This window comes from Agelaius tricolor, unplaced genomic scaffold, assembly GCF_023055355.1.
Source record: "Agelaius tricolor isolate 1412-34295 unplaced genomic scaffold, bAgeTri1.0.p SCAF_27, whole genome shotgun sequence".
Lineage (NCBI taxonomy): Eukaryota > Metazoa > Chordata > Aves > Passeriformes > Icteridae > Agelaius > Agelaius tricolor.
This window is the reverse complement of record NW_027269287.1, coordinates 10,389,378-10,404,890: the sequence shown is the minus strand read 5'-3', so window position 1 is coordinate 10,404,890 and position 15,513 is coordinate 10,389,378. Positions and strand designations below refer to the sequence as shown.

The 15,513-nt window shown below is 37.6% G+C and overlaps 1 protein-coding gene across 1 annotated transcript in view; it reads left to right on the top strand.

The window, feature by feature from the left end:
- SMC5 (structural maintenance of chromosomes 5) overlaps positions 1–14,657 on the top strand; it is a 50,069-nt gene extending 35,412 nt beyond the window's left edge. The window contains exons 16-24 of the mRNA XM_071448567.1: positions 1,914–2,037; positions 3,226–3,348; positions 5,435–5,560; positions 6,197–6,292; positions 6,640–6,744; positions 6,953–7,072; positions 9,871–10,050; positions 10,138–10,233; positions 12,948–14,657. Of these exons, the coding sequence (XP_071304668.1) occupies positions 1,914–2,037; positions 3,226–3,348; positions 5,435–5,560; positions 6,197–6,292; positions 6,640–6,744; positions 6,953–7,072; positions 9,871–10,050; positions 10,138–10,233; positions 12,948–13,088 (1,111 nt within the window). The 3' untranslated portion in view covers positions 13,089–14,657. The remainder of the gene's footprint in view (positions 1–1,913; positions 2,038–3,225; positions 3,349–5,434; positions 5,561–6,196; positions 6,293–6,639; positions 6,745–6,952; positions 7,073–9,870; positions 10,051–10,137; positions 10,234–12,947) is intronic.
- Positions 14,658–15,513: the final 856 nt, after the last annotated feature.

The window sequence follows — 15,513 nt, the reverse complement described above, 5'->3', positions numbered from 1 at the left end:
TTGGCCTTTAGGAACAAAGATTCAGGGCGCTCTCTACTGAGATAACAGCAAAATTGTCAGAAACAAGACCTCTCGTTTTGTTATATAATTACTTTTTTATTTAGATATCTTCTATATCATAAGTAGGAACATCGTTTTGTCTCCTCTATATAATTTTTACACTCTGCTGCTTCAAAAAGATATCCATGTGTTCATGAGCTTCAGTGAGCAATTGGTAACCCTGGTGAACCTTCACAGGACTTGGCCAGCAGTGAGGCTGCTCAGCCATGGTGACAAATTTGGGTCACTCAGAGTATCCCACAAATACACTGTAGCATGTTTGGTGCATTCCCAGTACTGCTAATGCAGACAGAAATGCCCACTAACACGTGAAAGAGCCACAAAACCACAGGGTTTCCAGGTGAACTGCAGTCAGTGGAGAATAACTGGTTTCTTAAAGAGGAAGGAAGCTGGAAAGGTGGTGTGACTGTCTCTTTGCCAGGAGAGCTGTCACGAAAGGTTGTGCCACCACGTAAAGTAAGGTAGGGGACTGCTGTTGGAGTCACAGACAGGCACGTGTTCACTCATTTTCTTGAAGCCCAGTGTGGTACCCCTGTAGACTTACTTGACAATAGTATTTTCAGATATTACTTTTGCATTTCAGAGCCTGAAATTACATGAGAGCTGTATCATTGCCTGGAAGAGTGGATTTTTGGTTTATTTCAGTTACTTTTTTGGTTTGTAACATGACCTGTAGGTGTGGTTCTTAGGGACATAGTTTAGTGAAGAATCTGGCAGTGTTAGGTTAGTGGCTGGACTCAATGATCTTAAGCTCTTTTCCAACTCAACCAATTCGGTGATTCAGTTGAGGTGCAAGAAGGCAACCCTCCTCAGTCCAAAGCAGGCCTTGGTGTTGACTAGATTGATTGGTTTCACACCTGGACACTGGTACTGAGACTGTGCTGGGACAGGATGTCCCTTTCTCTGAGTCCTGAATTTGCATTCCCATCTGCTCCCATGGCCCTGTGCTCCTCTGAGCTTGTGGAAATGGGCATTTCATGGACTCATGGCTCGTGTGGTAGGCCTGGGTGTAGCCAAGATGCAGGGTATTATTTGGACTTCTGGCAGCTGCTGTTGTCTCTTTTATGTGTGGAGATGAGCTTCTATCAGGTACCCTAACAGAAAGCTGAAATTGACGTAAGTAGCAATGGCTTGATCTCCGTCACCTCATTGTTTTACAGTTGGTTCACGAGGTATGGCGTGCCCTTTGTAAATGCTTGATGAATCTCCATGATCACCTTCTCCATTATTTCCCTAGAATTGCTTCCTGAAGGGACTTGTTTTACTGTTTTCTCAGGGATCAAAGCGAGAATGACCAGTTTTTAGTTTCCTGTATCATCCTCTTGGCCTGTTTAGCAGTTTTGAAAAATCTCCAAATGCTTTGCAGCTCACTAAATGTCATGGTTCCTCTTCCATGTTCTGAAGCTCTAAAACAAGTGAAAACTCTGTTTTTCTTCACTGAGATGAGGATGCAGTTATTTTTTGGCTAGACTACGTAACAAGAATTAAGTAAACTTCCTGAACTCACCTGTGTTGTATTGTTACAAAGAAGTACCAGAAGAAGAAAAGTTCATTCCTTACAGTGATTTTTTTTTCTCTGATTTGAAATTTACAGAAGTAAAGGACTATGCTTGCACAATGATGCTGTTAGTAGCCAAAAGTGGAGTTTCTTTAACTGCTACTTGTTTTGTCTGTTGTATTTCTTTGGTTTAAAGTGCATAGGCTGGGAATGCCTCCAATATATTTGGAATGTTTATGATTATAAATTCCTATTCTTGCTAACTGTTGGTTTTGTCATCAAGTGTAGGAATGTTTGTGTTTTTAGTATGATTTATTTTTAATCACAATGAATCAAATATTGATTCCTCCCATAGTTTAAGACAGCTGGAACAAGATGCTATTGACCTAGAGAAGGAATTTCAGCTGGCAAATGTAAAAATCAAAGAAATAAATAAACAGAAAGCAGAACTTGTTACTGAACTGATGCATCTCATGAAGGTATGTATTTTTAACTTGGTATGTGTTCCGCTTTTGTGAAGAGTCCAATTCTTGTAATTTAAGTGGGAAGCGTGCAACGTTTGTTACTGTCAATGTTTTCAAGCTAGCTTTCCTAATTATTGAATAATATTAACTTTTTCCATTTTTCATCTCCTTCTACTTTTTTTAAGTCTGTATTTCTGATAATTATTTTAAAATTGCTTAAGAGAATTGGAAATGAATAAACTTTTTCCTCTGCCCAACTTCATACTGTAGAAACTTTGTGTTAAAATGACAAATAGTGAAGATCTCAGACCTTGGCTCACCACTGTAGTCAGATGTTAGCGCCATCAAAATTTTACCTTGTAGATCCCCTAGGTCTACAGTAGAAACCTTCTTCCCTTCCATTAAGGGAGAGGATTCATTTGTATTTATGTGCTGATCATAAAGACATGATAAACAGTTGCTTTCAATGGCCTATATTTGTAGCTACCCTTTAGACAGTAAACAATGTGTTGATGGTTTTGAAGCCTCTGGACTGTTCCTGAGGCTGACTTGTTTGAAAAAACCCCAAACGTTTTAATGTCAATGTCATGAAACCAGATTCTAGTGATCATTAAAGGTCTGTTACGTAGCTGCCCAAACACAGTCTTGTTTAGTTGTCATGTGCTGTTTCAGTTAAGACATCAGATATAAGGGTTTCTGTGCAACTTGTCAGTCAACTGCAATGTCATTACAAGATGTGTATGTCTTTTGTGTTTATTTTTGACCTTTTCCCTCCCTGTGTGGCATATGACGTCCACCAATATTCACCTGTTGGATGCTTCTCTCCGAATAACAATTGAGATGGCCTTAGCTCTTACATTTCACATGATAGTATATAGTGAGAAGGGAAAGAGAATGGGGCGAGGGAGCGTTGATGTAAAATTGTGGGTTGAAAGTAGACTTGTATATGTATCTACATGTGTGTATTTATATCTATTTGGTGGAAATTATATATGTATCTGTAGATACTTAAAAGTGCATGTGGACTGTACCTCTTCGAGAACTTGGGTCACCACTTTTCTTTGAATTTGACAGCAGTATTGATGACTTGAGCACAGTGTGAAATTGTATGCTATGACTAAAAGGATGGGTATTTTCTAAAGTAGTGATTATATCGGTTTTGAGTCTGGTGAAAAAAACCCTGCTTTGTTTTCCTGTGTGTAGAGGATCATACCATTGAACGTCAACAAAGTAGATCTGGCTTTTCAGATGACCAAGGTGACTGCTAAGAAGAACAGACTACAATCAGAGTACAAAGCAGGAACTGTACAGCTAAGAGCTGCACAGGTAACAATATTTATGAATATTGGTGTGTCTACTATGAAAATGTCTCATTGGGAAGCCTTTATGCTGTTGAAAAGGATGCTTCTCTGTCTTTGTTTAGAAGTGGCTCTTAGTACTGCTAAATATTTAGCCTTGATTTCTGTGGTTTGACTTCAACTTCTTCATTTAAAGCAGAATAGTAGCTTTGCCATCCTCAGTTAAGACAGCTAAGCTGCTGTGAAAATGTGCCACTTAGTCATCTTATCCTGGATCCTTTTATTGTAATAAGAAATGTGTAAATACTTTGTATAACAAAGCCATGAACATCTTGTCAGTAATGTGTATTGTCACTGGGAAATTCATGTAATATTTCTAGTTGTCTCTGCACACGTCTTCATCATTTAGGGAGAAGCTTGGGCTGGTACATAGATGTCTGGTCAGATCGGTAGACAGGATTTGTGATTTGTAACATTCTGATAATTCTTAAAAATTGCCTCCTTCCTAGTGAATGGTGTGTGAGTCAAGTGGAGTCCCATTGAGGCCCCCTCAAGAAACCAACAGGAACATTAACATTGCCACATACTTTCTAATATATAGAAGAAATAAGGAATCAAAGCTTGTGTATTTATATTTGTCTAAATTTTATTTTGCACGTGGGCATTGACAGTAAACTGGCAAAGTTGAGTGAAAATTGAAAATTGGCTTGTTGAATTGTCAGTGCATTTACTAGTACATGCTTGATAGTAACATCAAATATCTATTGCCTTCTAGTTTTTCTGTCACATACTGAAGTTTCTCCTGCCACTATATATTTTCCTTTTCGCTGAAGAATTTTACTTACCATAGCTTGGATCAGGCATATTCAATCTGTTGAATATTGAATCTGTTTCAGATTTTATGTGCCTACAGATCAACTTGAACTCTTGTTTCATGCAGCTCTGCAGACCTCCCTTCAAGTGGGAGATCTATATACAATTGAGAATTGACATTCCTCACTTCAGTTGATTCAGAATTGATTTGGGCTCTGGAAATGACCAAATACATAAAATTTATGCTTCTTGTAGAAAAAAAAGTATGGGTGACTCTCACAGGATCTTTTACCTTCACTATCATGTCAAAATATTTCAGATGAAGCCATTTGACTTTTAAATTTGTGGGATCCAAAAAACTATTACAGGACATATGCAGATATCCAGTGGAAGGTACCTATTGTGCTGTACAATAGCATTTATGCTAATTCCGTATAACTTGAGATCTTGGCTGGAAAGAAAATTGGGGACATCCTCCCTTTACTGTTTTATCTGTACAGCTCTAATGCCAGTCCTTGCATCCCTCCTCTGCAATGGACTTCATGAAGTACAAGAGATGGTCTAAAAAAGGCCTCTTCTAAAAGTTTTCCAACCTTTCTGAAAGCACCAACTCAGTATAGAAAAATATTTTTACAGTTTGTTTGTGGAGATTGTGAAATGCTTATCTGTAATGCAAAGATCTTTTGTGTAGTGCTTAGTGGAGAGGGAGGGAAGAACAGGTTTTTTTGAGTTGATAGCTGCTGAGAGCAGGTAACTAACTTGTGTGAGATGATCACTAATGATCATACCCATTACTACACTTCTGTTGTATTTAGTAGATAACAATCAGTTACAGTTCCAGAAAGTAATGTGAATGACTATCAATGTCTGTGTCCTATTTTTAAAACTGTGAAACAAGTATTTCTCTAACTGTGTGATTTCAAATGAAAACTGAAATTTTTTCACCACTGGAGGGCTCCTATATTTAGCTGAAGTACACAACAGTAAAACTTGGGAAGATAACTCTTGAATCTACATGCACACTTATTAAGCTGAGAGAAAAGAAATTTAGGTATTTCTGAAGAACTTGCTTTTGATCAGTTTGCCTTGGTATCTGTTGACTTGATGAGCAGAGATGTATAATGGGTTTTGGTTAGTTGAAGCAAATTGTTTTGATATTTTAATAGTCTGGTTTCACCTACTTTTTCTGCTTCAGATGTGTTTTATTGCTAGTGTGCTAGAGTTAGCTCTGGAAATTCACAATAATACTAGAAAAAAAGATAGTGGTGATTTTTAAAAATATCTTTTGATATTTCTAACAGCAACGTTTTCATGAACTGGATAACAGGAAGCAACTTCTTTATGAGAAGTGCAAGGAACTGATGAAACAGGCTCAACACATCTGCAGATTGGGTCCAGATCAAGATTTTCCAGAAGAATTTAAAGTTGTATGTACAAAAAGAAAATTTCACGTATCTCTTGAATTTTTAACTTCTTCTGCAAAGAATAATGTATTTTTTTTTATTAGAAGGCTCCTAGTAAAGGATTATGTGTACTTCTGTTACTGTCATTAGCCTTTTAAACCACCTTTGCAATAGTGCTGAAATACCCTTTGACTACTACTTTGTTTTGTGCACAGGGGAGAGAAAATTAGACCTTGGATTTCAATTGAAATCCACAGTCTTGTGTTCACAGAAATAAAGAGAGGCCATATTTTTCTACCTTCCTGCTCTAATGGAGGAACATCAAAGAACTGAGTTCTGAACCCAGCCTCTCAGGAGTATACATTTGCATGACTTATCTAGCATAGTCCATGTCTTACAATAAATCTCTGAGTATCTGTGCCTGCACAATTTAGGCAACTGAAGATCATCTAATTATGTATCTTAATTATGTAACCTTCCAACCTTTTTTCTCGGTCCAGAATAGTGGGGGAATCTCGCTATGTTAAATCTTGAGTATCTGACACCCTGATTAAAAGTAACAAAATAGTTTATGGTTTATCCAATCTTTTTCTTTTTTTAAGAAAACTTGAGTCATTCATTAGTATTGCTTTGTAACATGTGCAATCCTTTGCCATGTAGGCTTTTCAGACTCTTCCAAACACATTGGAGGAAATTGATGCTTTTCTGAATGAAGAGAAAACCAGGGCTTCCTGTTTCACAGGCCTCAGTCCTTCGGTATGTTCATTGCTTTCCCTCCCCTTCTACCCACACTGTACTTGTTTCCCACTCTCTGCTAGGTCCTTCAGTATAATAAGCTAGACAGTATGAACAATGTGCTGTAAATGCCAGATTCTGCATCTACTCAGATTTAAAGTAGGTTCTTTAAAAAAAAAAGATGTTGCAATAATCTGAGAGAAACAAAGCTTTACTGTTTCCTTGCTTAAAATTAGAAATCTGTCTTGTTTAGTGTGCAGTGCAGTAGTCTGTGCAATTATGTTTGAACAGTATTGATGCAGTATGATATTTTTACAGTCAGGGTTACAATTAGCAAATATTTTGCTGACTGTTTTTTGTTCTGGCAGGTTGTTGAAGAATACAATAAGCAAACACAAGAAATACAGCAGTTAACAGAATATCTAGAGGAAAAGAGAAATGAGTTGAATAACTATAAGCAAAACATTTCACAGGTAATAGCTTAAGTTACTACATTATTATTATAATTCTACATTCTTGTAAGAATGTATGTACAGAAATAAATGGTAACATTTCAGATTGTTTTGAGTGTAAATGGAGATGCTAACTTCCCTAATTACAATGGTTTTTTCAGTGTAAATGCTATCTCCAAGGGAAAATTCAGGTCTTAAATTGATTTTACTTGGATATGTCTGTTTTTAGGTCAAAGAAAAATGGATAAACCTCTTGAAAGTGATGATTGAACAAATTAATGGAAAGTTCAGTAAGTTCTTTAGTTCTATGCAGTGTGTTGGTGAAGTTGATCTTCATATGGAAAATGAGGTATGATTGATTTTTCATATAACATTCATATTTTCTTGCATAATGTTTTGATCATATATTGCTAGAGAAAAAGAGTAAGTTGTCCTGTGGAGATGTTTTTTTTAAAGCACTGAACTTTTACTCAACACTTTCAATGTACTAGAACAGACTTAACAGTCTGATTGAAGGCAAGTGAGTCTTTATCCAGATGACTAGGACTTCACCTCCTGACTTTTAGAATTGGCCTGCAACTTACAAAGCTTGGTTAGAATCACTGTATTTACTTAGCTGTTACTCAGATTTATTAAGCTTATTATTTAATTCTGATTTTTCAGCTAACTTTTGTCCTTTATTATCATCTAAATATTCTGTTATTAGGCGTTGAATTGATTTGCTTCTACATGTAGTTACTATTGGAGTCTGAGGGCATTTGATCTGTTCTGAAAGCAGCTGTCATTTGGCCCATCCTGTTGCCTTTTCAGTAACTTTTATAGGTAGGCTTTACCTCTGGTGAAGAGCTTAAAGCATCAATAGAACTTGGGGAGAAGTATTCAGTGCAGTGAACTGGAGAGGGAAATTTGGTAGTTTCTTTTAAATTGATCACTGAAATGATGATGTCAAGACTTTCATGTGTTAACACATAGACTACACACTAGTGAAATTTAACATAATTTTTTTCTGACTTTTATTTTTTTGTTGTAATTTACTCAAGCAGCTTTTCTTAAAATAGCAGTGGCAGTTATTACTCATTGCAGAAGAGTGACTGTAAGGCTCTTTATATGAACTGCATAAAAATGTTTACCTGTAGAATAGTAATATGAAAAAGTAGAACATTAAAACATAGACTTTTCAGGTCTTTTGATAGTTACCTCGACAGATCTATATTACACAAAAAACTAGGTTGAAAGAGAGAACACAGAAAGAACAGTAAAGCTATTTAAAAGCGAAAGGCGTGTGGAGTGCCTTTCTGAATCTCTTCTTTGGAAGGTCTTGCTTTTCTATAGCAAAGATGTCACAAATAGTTTTAAGAGATTAGCTAGCAGTACTGTGACAGTGAGTAAAACTTCTTTCCTCAAGGGATCAGTGGCTACAGTCTAGAAGGGTGAATAATCTGTTCTCAAGTTTGCACTCCTTGGTGTTCTCTGCAGAAGAATCTTTTGCCTCTCCTGTAGATAAGAAGAGAGAGACTCTTGAAGTTGACTTACTTTTTATTAGAGATATTTCTGTGACACTGAAGTTCAAGCCTCTGTTAGTCTGCCTTATAGGAATCTTGAGGTCTGTGGATGTCCTTGGTGACACTACCTGCTGTCACCATTGGATAATAAGAGGAATTGGACATTAGGAGGAACTTCTTTACAGAAAATGTGATTAAACATGGAATGGACTGAGGAGGGAGGTGATGGAGTCACCATCCCTGGAGATGCTTAAGGAATGACTGGACAGAGCACTCAATGCCATGGTCTATTTCCCAGTTTGGTGTTCAGTCATAGGTTGGGCTCTGGTCTCAGAGACCTTTTCCAGCCAAAGCGACTCTGTGATTCTGTGTGAAACACTTCACTGGGTTCTTTCTTAACGTTCTAGCAGAAGCCTCTGTTCCTCTGGGAACAGCCTGACTTCCCTTGGTAACACAGTAGCCAGAATTCGTACTGCTAGCCATGATAACACTCACATTCCTCGATTCACTACAAGGAGTTTTGAGCATCATTTTTGTCTGGTTTTGGAAAATCTGTCAGTTATACAAACTGGTATTCAAAATACACAACTGTGTGGCAGTTGTCAAGGTCTGACTGATGCCAATGTGGTTGTGTTTCACAGTAATCTTTATAATTTGGTTTGCTAGCCTGTATCTTCACTTTTTCAAACCTACTTTTGCCAATGCATCTGAAATTACAGTGGGCTTAGAGACCTTAGATTCTGGGGTTTATTTCTCCTTACATGAAATTGTAATCAGAACAACTCACAGAATAACAGATCAGTTGGAAGGGCTCAAAAGGATCATCAAGTCCAGCTCTTAAGTAAATGGTCCATACAGGGATTGAGCTCACAACTTGGTGTTGTTAGCATCATGCTCTCACCAACCAAGTGAACTCAGTGGCCACTGAACACAACTTCAGCAATCCTAGAGAGTCCTCTGGAGATTTCTTTTTCATCTTAAGCATGAATGCATTTCATTTTATGGTCCTTCTTTTGAGCCACAACTGATACCTTGTATCATTGGCTGAGGCTGCTGCCAAGTTTCACTTCCCTGTTAAAGAAAAGCCAGCACTGGAATCCTTGTGTGTGGTTTTCCCATTGAACTATGAAAAGGAAATGGCTGTCCTGGATTTGGACAGCAGTGCTTGATGGATTTCGAGCTGCTTGCACTTGAATAGGTTCAGATTGGTACACAGCCTACACACACACACACCATTACTCCACTGATCAAACTGATAGTATCCTAAGGCTTTTTTTTTAATTGATGGGATTTATAGGGGCATTGCTTTCTTCTTATTCTATCCAAGATTTTTATTTTCTTGTTGATGTTCTTACTGCATATAAAACCTTTCTTAACCGGAATTAATAAATCATAGTCATGAAAAGGGAATGGTGTTGGAAATTCTGTAGCAAAAGTAGACATGAAGGAAAAGAATAATGAAGGAAAACAAATGAAACAGGATTAATATATATAGATGAACCAGAATTAATATCTTGATTTTAAGTTGATCCTGAGTAGTTGATAGACCCATGTACATTTGTATAAATGCCCTGTAATTTGCATGTCATTGTAAAATAAGCTATAATAAAAAGAAAATGAGTTTAAAAGGTACTGGCTTTTACAGGAGGAGTATGAGAAGTATGGAATTCGCATTAGAGTCAAATTCCACAGTAGCACTGAACTTCATGAATTGACTCCGTATTATCATAGTGGAGGTGAGAAAACTGTTTCTACTGTGTTATACCTGATGGCTCTGCAAGAACTCAACAGATGTCCCTTCAGGGTTGTTGATGAAATAAATCAGGTGAGAATCAATAGTGTGGTATTGCTCTTTCTGTGTACAGATGCTTATGACATAGTGGAGAGAACAGACATTTTTTTTTCTTTTCAGGGAATGGATCCAACGAATGAGAGAAGAGTTTTTGAAATGGTTGTGGAAACTGCTTGTAAAGAAAGGACATCTCAGTACTTCTTCATTACACCAAAGGTATGTGGCAGAAAATGAAATAGGAAGTGTAAAGTTTAGGAGATTGGGATTTGGTGTGATAATACACCAGTAAACACTGTATAACTTACCTGTGTTTTACCTAAGAAATTTGGATTAAAGAGAGTATTTGTCCATTTTAAGGACAGTCAGGCAAGAATTCAGACAACTTAGACCAAGGCTCATCTCAGAAGCCTGCTCTGGAGTTGTTGCCCCCACTGGAAGTATCATGTGTTAGCCACCAGCGGACAGGGTTACCATGGAAAAGGCTGTAAAAGGTAATGCCTCTAGCTAACACAAAATTCAGACTGTAGCAGAGACCAACTTCCAGACAAGTCAGATGAGGATATTGGGGAAGGAGGAGGCTAGTGCTGCTGACATCAGAACTAGAGGAGTCCCACATGATTACTTGAATCATTTTCCTGTGTTAATCTGAGATTTAGAGGCTCAGAAAAGATGAGATCTGTCCTCTGAGAGTGACCAGTTTAATTGTATTCCTCAGTCAAAATTTAAATAAAGGCAGTTGACTTACTAGTCATGCAGTGATGTAGTGCCAAGTCTTGAAAGGGGAAAGGGTAAATAAGGTGGCTGTCCACCTGCACCATTAACAGAGACTGATGTTACGTTGAGCTTGATCCAAGACAAATTGAAACAGTAAATATTACTTGTAAACCAGGGAGACAAGCAGTCAGTAAGTGTGCTGGTTTTCATTAAGATATCACTCTTGTATCTCTTCATACACTGTATTTTAGAAAATCTGGCTGATATGTCCGGTTTTTACAGTAAGTAGCAATTGAAGGGTCTGAGTAAGGCCCCCTCATAGCATTTACCTTACTGGAAGGAGATGGAAGGTAATGCTTGCTGTTCCTTCTGATCTTGCAGTATTCTTACCTCCATGAAGTTTGGTCGTTTCCTGACCACATTACTTCTTTATTGTTCTGTGTTACCTATTCCCTTTTGTCTTCTTGTGATTCTTCTTATTGAATCAGGTTTTCCATGCACTCTCCTACTTAGAGAAAGAACAGCATGATCTGGATGTTGAAAGATAGATAGCTCAACTAACTCTAATGCTTCCCAAATTTAAGGAGTTGTAGAAAATTGCTGTCTGGGGTCCAGAGTTTGTTGTAAAAGTGGAGTCTGTTGTCAAATTACTAAGTATAGAGACAGAGAAAAATTGAGTCTGCAGAGCTAACCAGAAAGATCAAAATTAAAATGAGAGAACATAATTTAAAAAATCTCCAAACTTTAAAAAAACATAAAAAGTCAACATCATGGTAAGAGGAAACTTGAGGACATGTTGCAGCATTATTCAGCAACAAGAGACAGGGTTATGAAGAGGTGGCTGAAGTGCCTCCTTCCCTCTTTCCTCCACAAGCAGGTGACATGCCAAGTTACAATGGCCTGTCACAAGAAAAATTAGTGAGAGAGCACGTTGTGTAAAGGTTGACTTGATTGAGAGTGTTTGTGTGGGCTGCATCAGAGGATAATTAAAAAGGCTGCACAGGGTGGGCTGAGAAGGCCAGACTCTACTGTTCATGGCTTACCGGCAGTTCCTGAGCCCCTGCTGTATATCACCACTTACCAGAAAGTGTGATAGTTTGTCTAACCAAGCCAAGTTCCATGTGTGTACCCAGTGGATACAGGAAAAACTGCAACCCCTTTTTTTCAGTGTGTTGACACCTCCTGTGGTTGTATTTTTAAGCAAGCTGCAGAGGGAAGTGGTATAAATTAATATGCAGTAAAGTTGATTAGGGATACTGTATTTTGAGTAGTTGTGATTCGCTGTCATAGTGAGTAGATGAACTGAATATGTTCTTAAAAGTGGATTTGAAAATTAGTATTTTTAATACAAATCTGGTGAAACATTATGTTTATTAAACATACAAATAACTCCCATGTTGGGAGTTAATCCTTTTTTCGCTGTAAAGTGAAATTCTAAATAATCTTAGGTTAGGTAAATTTTATCAAAACCAGGATTCATTTCAGTACAGACAAACAAAAAATTTTGTATTTAAGTGAGAAAAATCAACAACAGCATCTGGTGTAATGCCTAAATGACTGGGGAGAGGGAAGTGACAAGCTGAGCATCAGGTGCAGGTAAATTGTAAAATCTCATCCTGAGCACTGCTTATAATCTGTGGTTTGCATGACATCTTTGTCTGCTAGGCTTGTGTTTGGCACAGTTTGGATTATCATAAGTATCCAGCTTTGGCTGTTACACTTCAGAAAAGTAGTACAGGCACTGGACTTACTCCAGAAGGTAGCCGTGCAACTTGTAAGTAATTTTGATCATTCTGAGTTTCCACTAATGGAAATTGCTTAGCTCAGAGAAGCACAAGGCTAAAGAGAGACATAGATTTACTTGGGTACAATTACTGTCGCCTGTCCTGCCCTGGGGAAAAACATTATTCTGTGCCCACAGAGGAGTGGAGGTATTCTCTGGATACAGCAAAAAAGCAATGAGGTCGCTGGCAGCAAGAAGGTACAGATTAGATATGAAAACTTTCCTCTAATGAGAATACTGATGCATGGAAATTGGCTGAAGAATGAGTCCCTTTGAGGGGGTTTCTAGGAACAAATACACTTCATTTCTCAGGTTGTAATCCTAGTATAGTGATATTTTTGAGATCTAAGGTTTTTCATAGATCTTATTCACCTTTTTTAGATAATGGGGAACAGCTAGCTATTTTGACTTTTGTTTCTGTGTTTTTCACCAGCTCCTGCAGAATCTCACTTACAATGACAAGATGACTCTGCTGTTTGTCTACAATGGGCCTTTTATGCTGGAGACATACAAATGGAACATAAAGCGCTTCAAGAGACGGCAACGTCACCTTTCCAGCATGACTGAATCTTAATTCTACAGAAGTATTTTATATATCTTTATTGAAATATCTGGCTTTCAAGAATTCAGAAATTGTCAAAGAGGAAAACCCTCAAAAAAACTGATGATTGTGAACTTTGGTTCTTAAAACTTACACAAATGTTTGACAGATTTGAAATGCATGGTTTTCTTTTTCAAGTCTTTCATAGTGGTCACTTTCTCCAGATAACCTACTCTTCTCAATTGTAGGTTTAAAGAAAAAAATTCTTTTTTTTTTTTAAATATTCTGTCAGTTAATGCAGCATCAGAAGTGCAGGTAATTTTTCTAGGTTATCCTGGACTTACTCTGTGACCATTGTTTTTCTAGAGGTTGGGGATATTTTTCCAAAAATTGGAATTTGCTTTTGGTAAATAATTTTACTTTACCACAGATGTGGGTGTTATCCCATTTCCCTGTTGAAATGCAATTTCTTAAAATTAATTCAGGTGATCTGTAGAAAAAGAATGGTTTGTAATAGTTTGTTTTGTAAAAATAAACCTAAAATTAATATAAATAATATTATTATATGAATATATTATTGTTGAGTAAATACTTTCTCTTAAAATTAACAAATAAATATAGTAGCATTTCATTTTGTAGTGCTCTAATGATAAGGTTTTTCTAGGAAGTCTCTTAGGAAGGAGACTAACAGAATTCCAGGTCTTCCTGAAACAGTGAGCCTAGTGATATTGCAGAATAAAAACTAAGCAATATATAACTTCTTGTGTGTTTATTTTTCTAAGTAAAACTTCATACATTTTGGGTGATAGAGAAAATAGTGCTGCAGATTTGACATGTAAGTTTAACCCCAGGAGGATTTTACAAGGGGTCAGCTGCATTGGAGTGACTGTACAGTCAATTGCTTTTCAACAGAAAGCCATAAAAATGTTTAATAGCGTGTTGGCCATAAATGTTAAGTATTTGGAAATGCAGATTGCAACAGAATGTTGAAGACCTAAAATAAAGTCCTGATTATTAAGTTAACTATTAAATAAGTAAAATCCAGCAATTTGATACCTGCTTTCAGTGGGTGTTTTTCTTAACAGCATCCTGGCAATGAACTTTGCTAGTGAAACTGGTATTTCAGGCTTTGATATTCATGCATTCAAAATAAAATAGCCCACTACAAAATACGAGTTGGAATCTGGCAGGTTTTAGGTATTAAAAGGGAAGTATTGTAATTGTTCCTTTGAAGAGATAGATGAGCCCTCAGTGCAGCAGAGAACCACACATTCTTGTTACTGCAGGCCAGTGTTAGTCAATGGAATTGTCTGACTGTGAAATTAGTTCCTGGAGCAGTTTATATGATAATTTGTGTCCCAACACATGTACTGAACAGAAGATACAAAAGTGTGGAAACTCAGGCTGTGATCTGGAGTTAATTTGGATACCAGAGTATCTTTGACATAATTGAGGCTACAGGCCTGTCTGTCTGTGCACTGTATTGAAAGCTCTTGGTTTTAAAAGTATTCTTCAAAATTGTCTGTTACCAGGGAGTTTGTTGCTGTTACTCTTCGTTTTCGGATCTCATTGCTGTTTGCAGTAAATAGTTCTTATCTCTCAGCCTGTGATCTTTGCCTTTTATGCCTCCAGTTCTCTCCAGAACACTGCATGGGGAGGAGAAAATGGAGCAAGAGAGTGGTGTCTGGTTTGGAGAGTCTTGAGGGGGCACAAATTGGGAAGTGCCATTCCTAGACCAGGACAGATTGGCACAGTGTCTGATGGGAGGTGTCTGACAGAAGAGCTACAGCATGAGAAGCAGGGGAGGGGGAACCTTGGCACTCTAGCTTCTCTGTAAATAACTGAGCCAGAATTATTCTTTTCACTTGTGACTCACTAAAACACAGTGTCCAAAATTACTTTTTCTAGAACTTTTTGTTCTGGAAGCACTTTTTCCCCCCATACCTTGCTAATTAAGAATAAAACCACAATTAAGTACACTATAATTTGTGAGAGAAAGGATATGTGGAAGTGAGTTAAATCCTCCTCTGCTCCAAGAAGAGTTCTTCACCTGTTCATGCCTAAACATCTGAAAAGCACAACACTTTTTGTGCCATTGCACCCAGACTAGGCTTGCCAAAAGCTTTGCTTCTAGGAGGCTCATTGATAAAATGTCCTTTGCATATTCCAATAGCTTGGGTGAAGGGCAGTTTTTGTAGCAGGGGCTGATCTAGTAGTTGCTATAAGCTTGTTTTACTTTGATGCTAACTTCAGCCACTGACAAGGCTGAACTAGTAGGGAGAGGGGAGGTGAGTGCAGAATGATGATATTTTTAGCCACTGAAAGCTTTTCAGGCACGACTGTAGCAGTGTGGAAAGTCAGCAGGGAAAGCGTGGAAGAATAAGGACCAGTAGCAACAGTAGAGGCAGAAGTAAGAGAGGTGAAAAGCATCACTAGAGCAGCCTATCAGCCTCTCCTG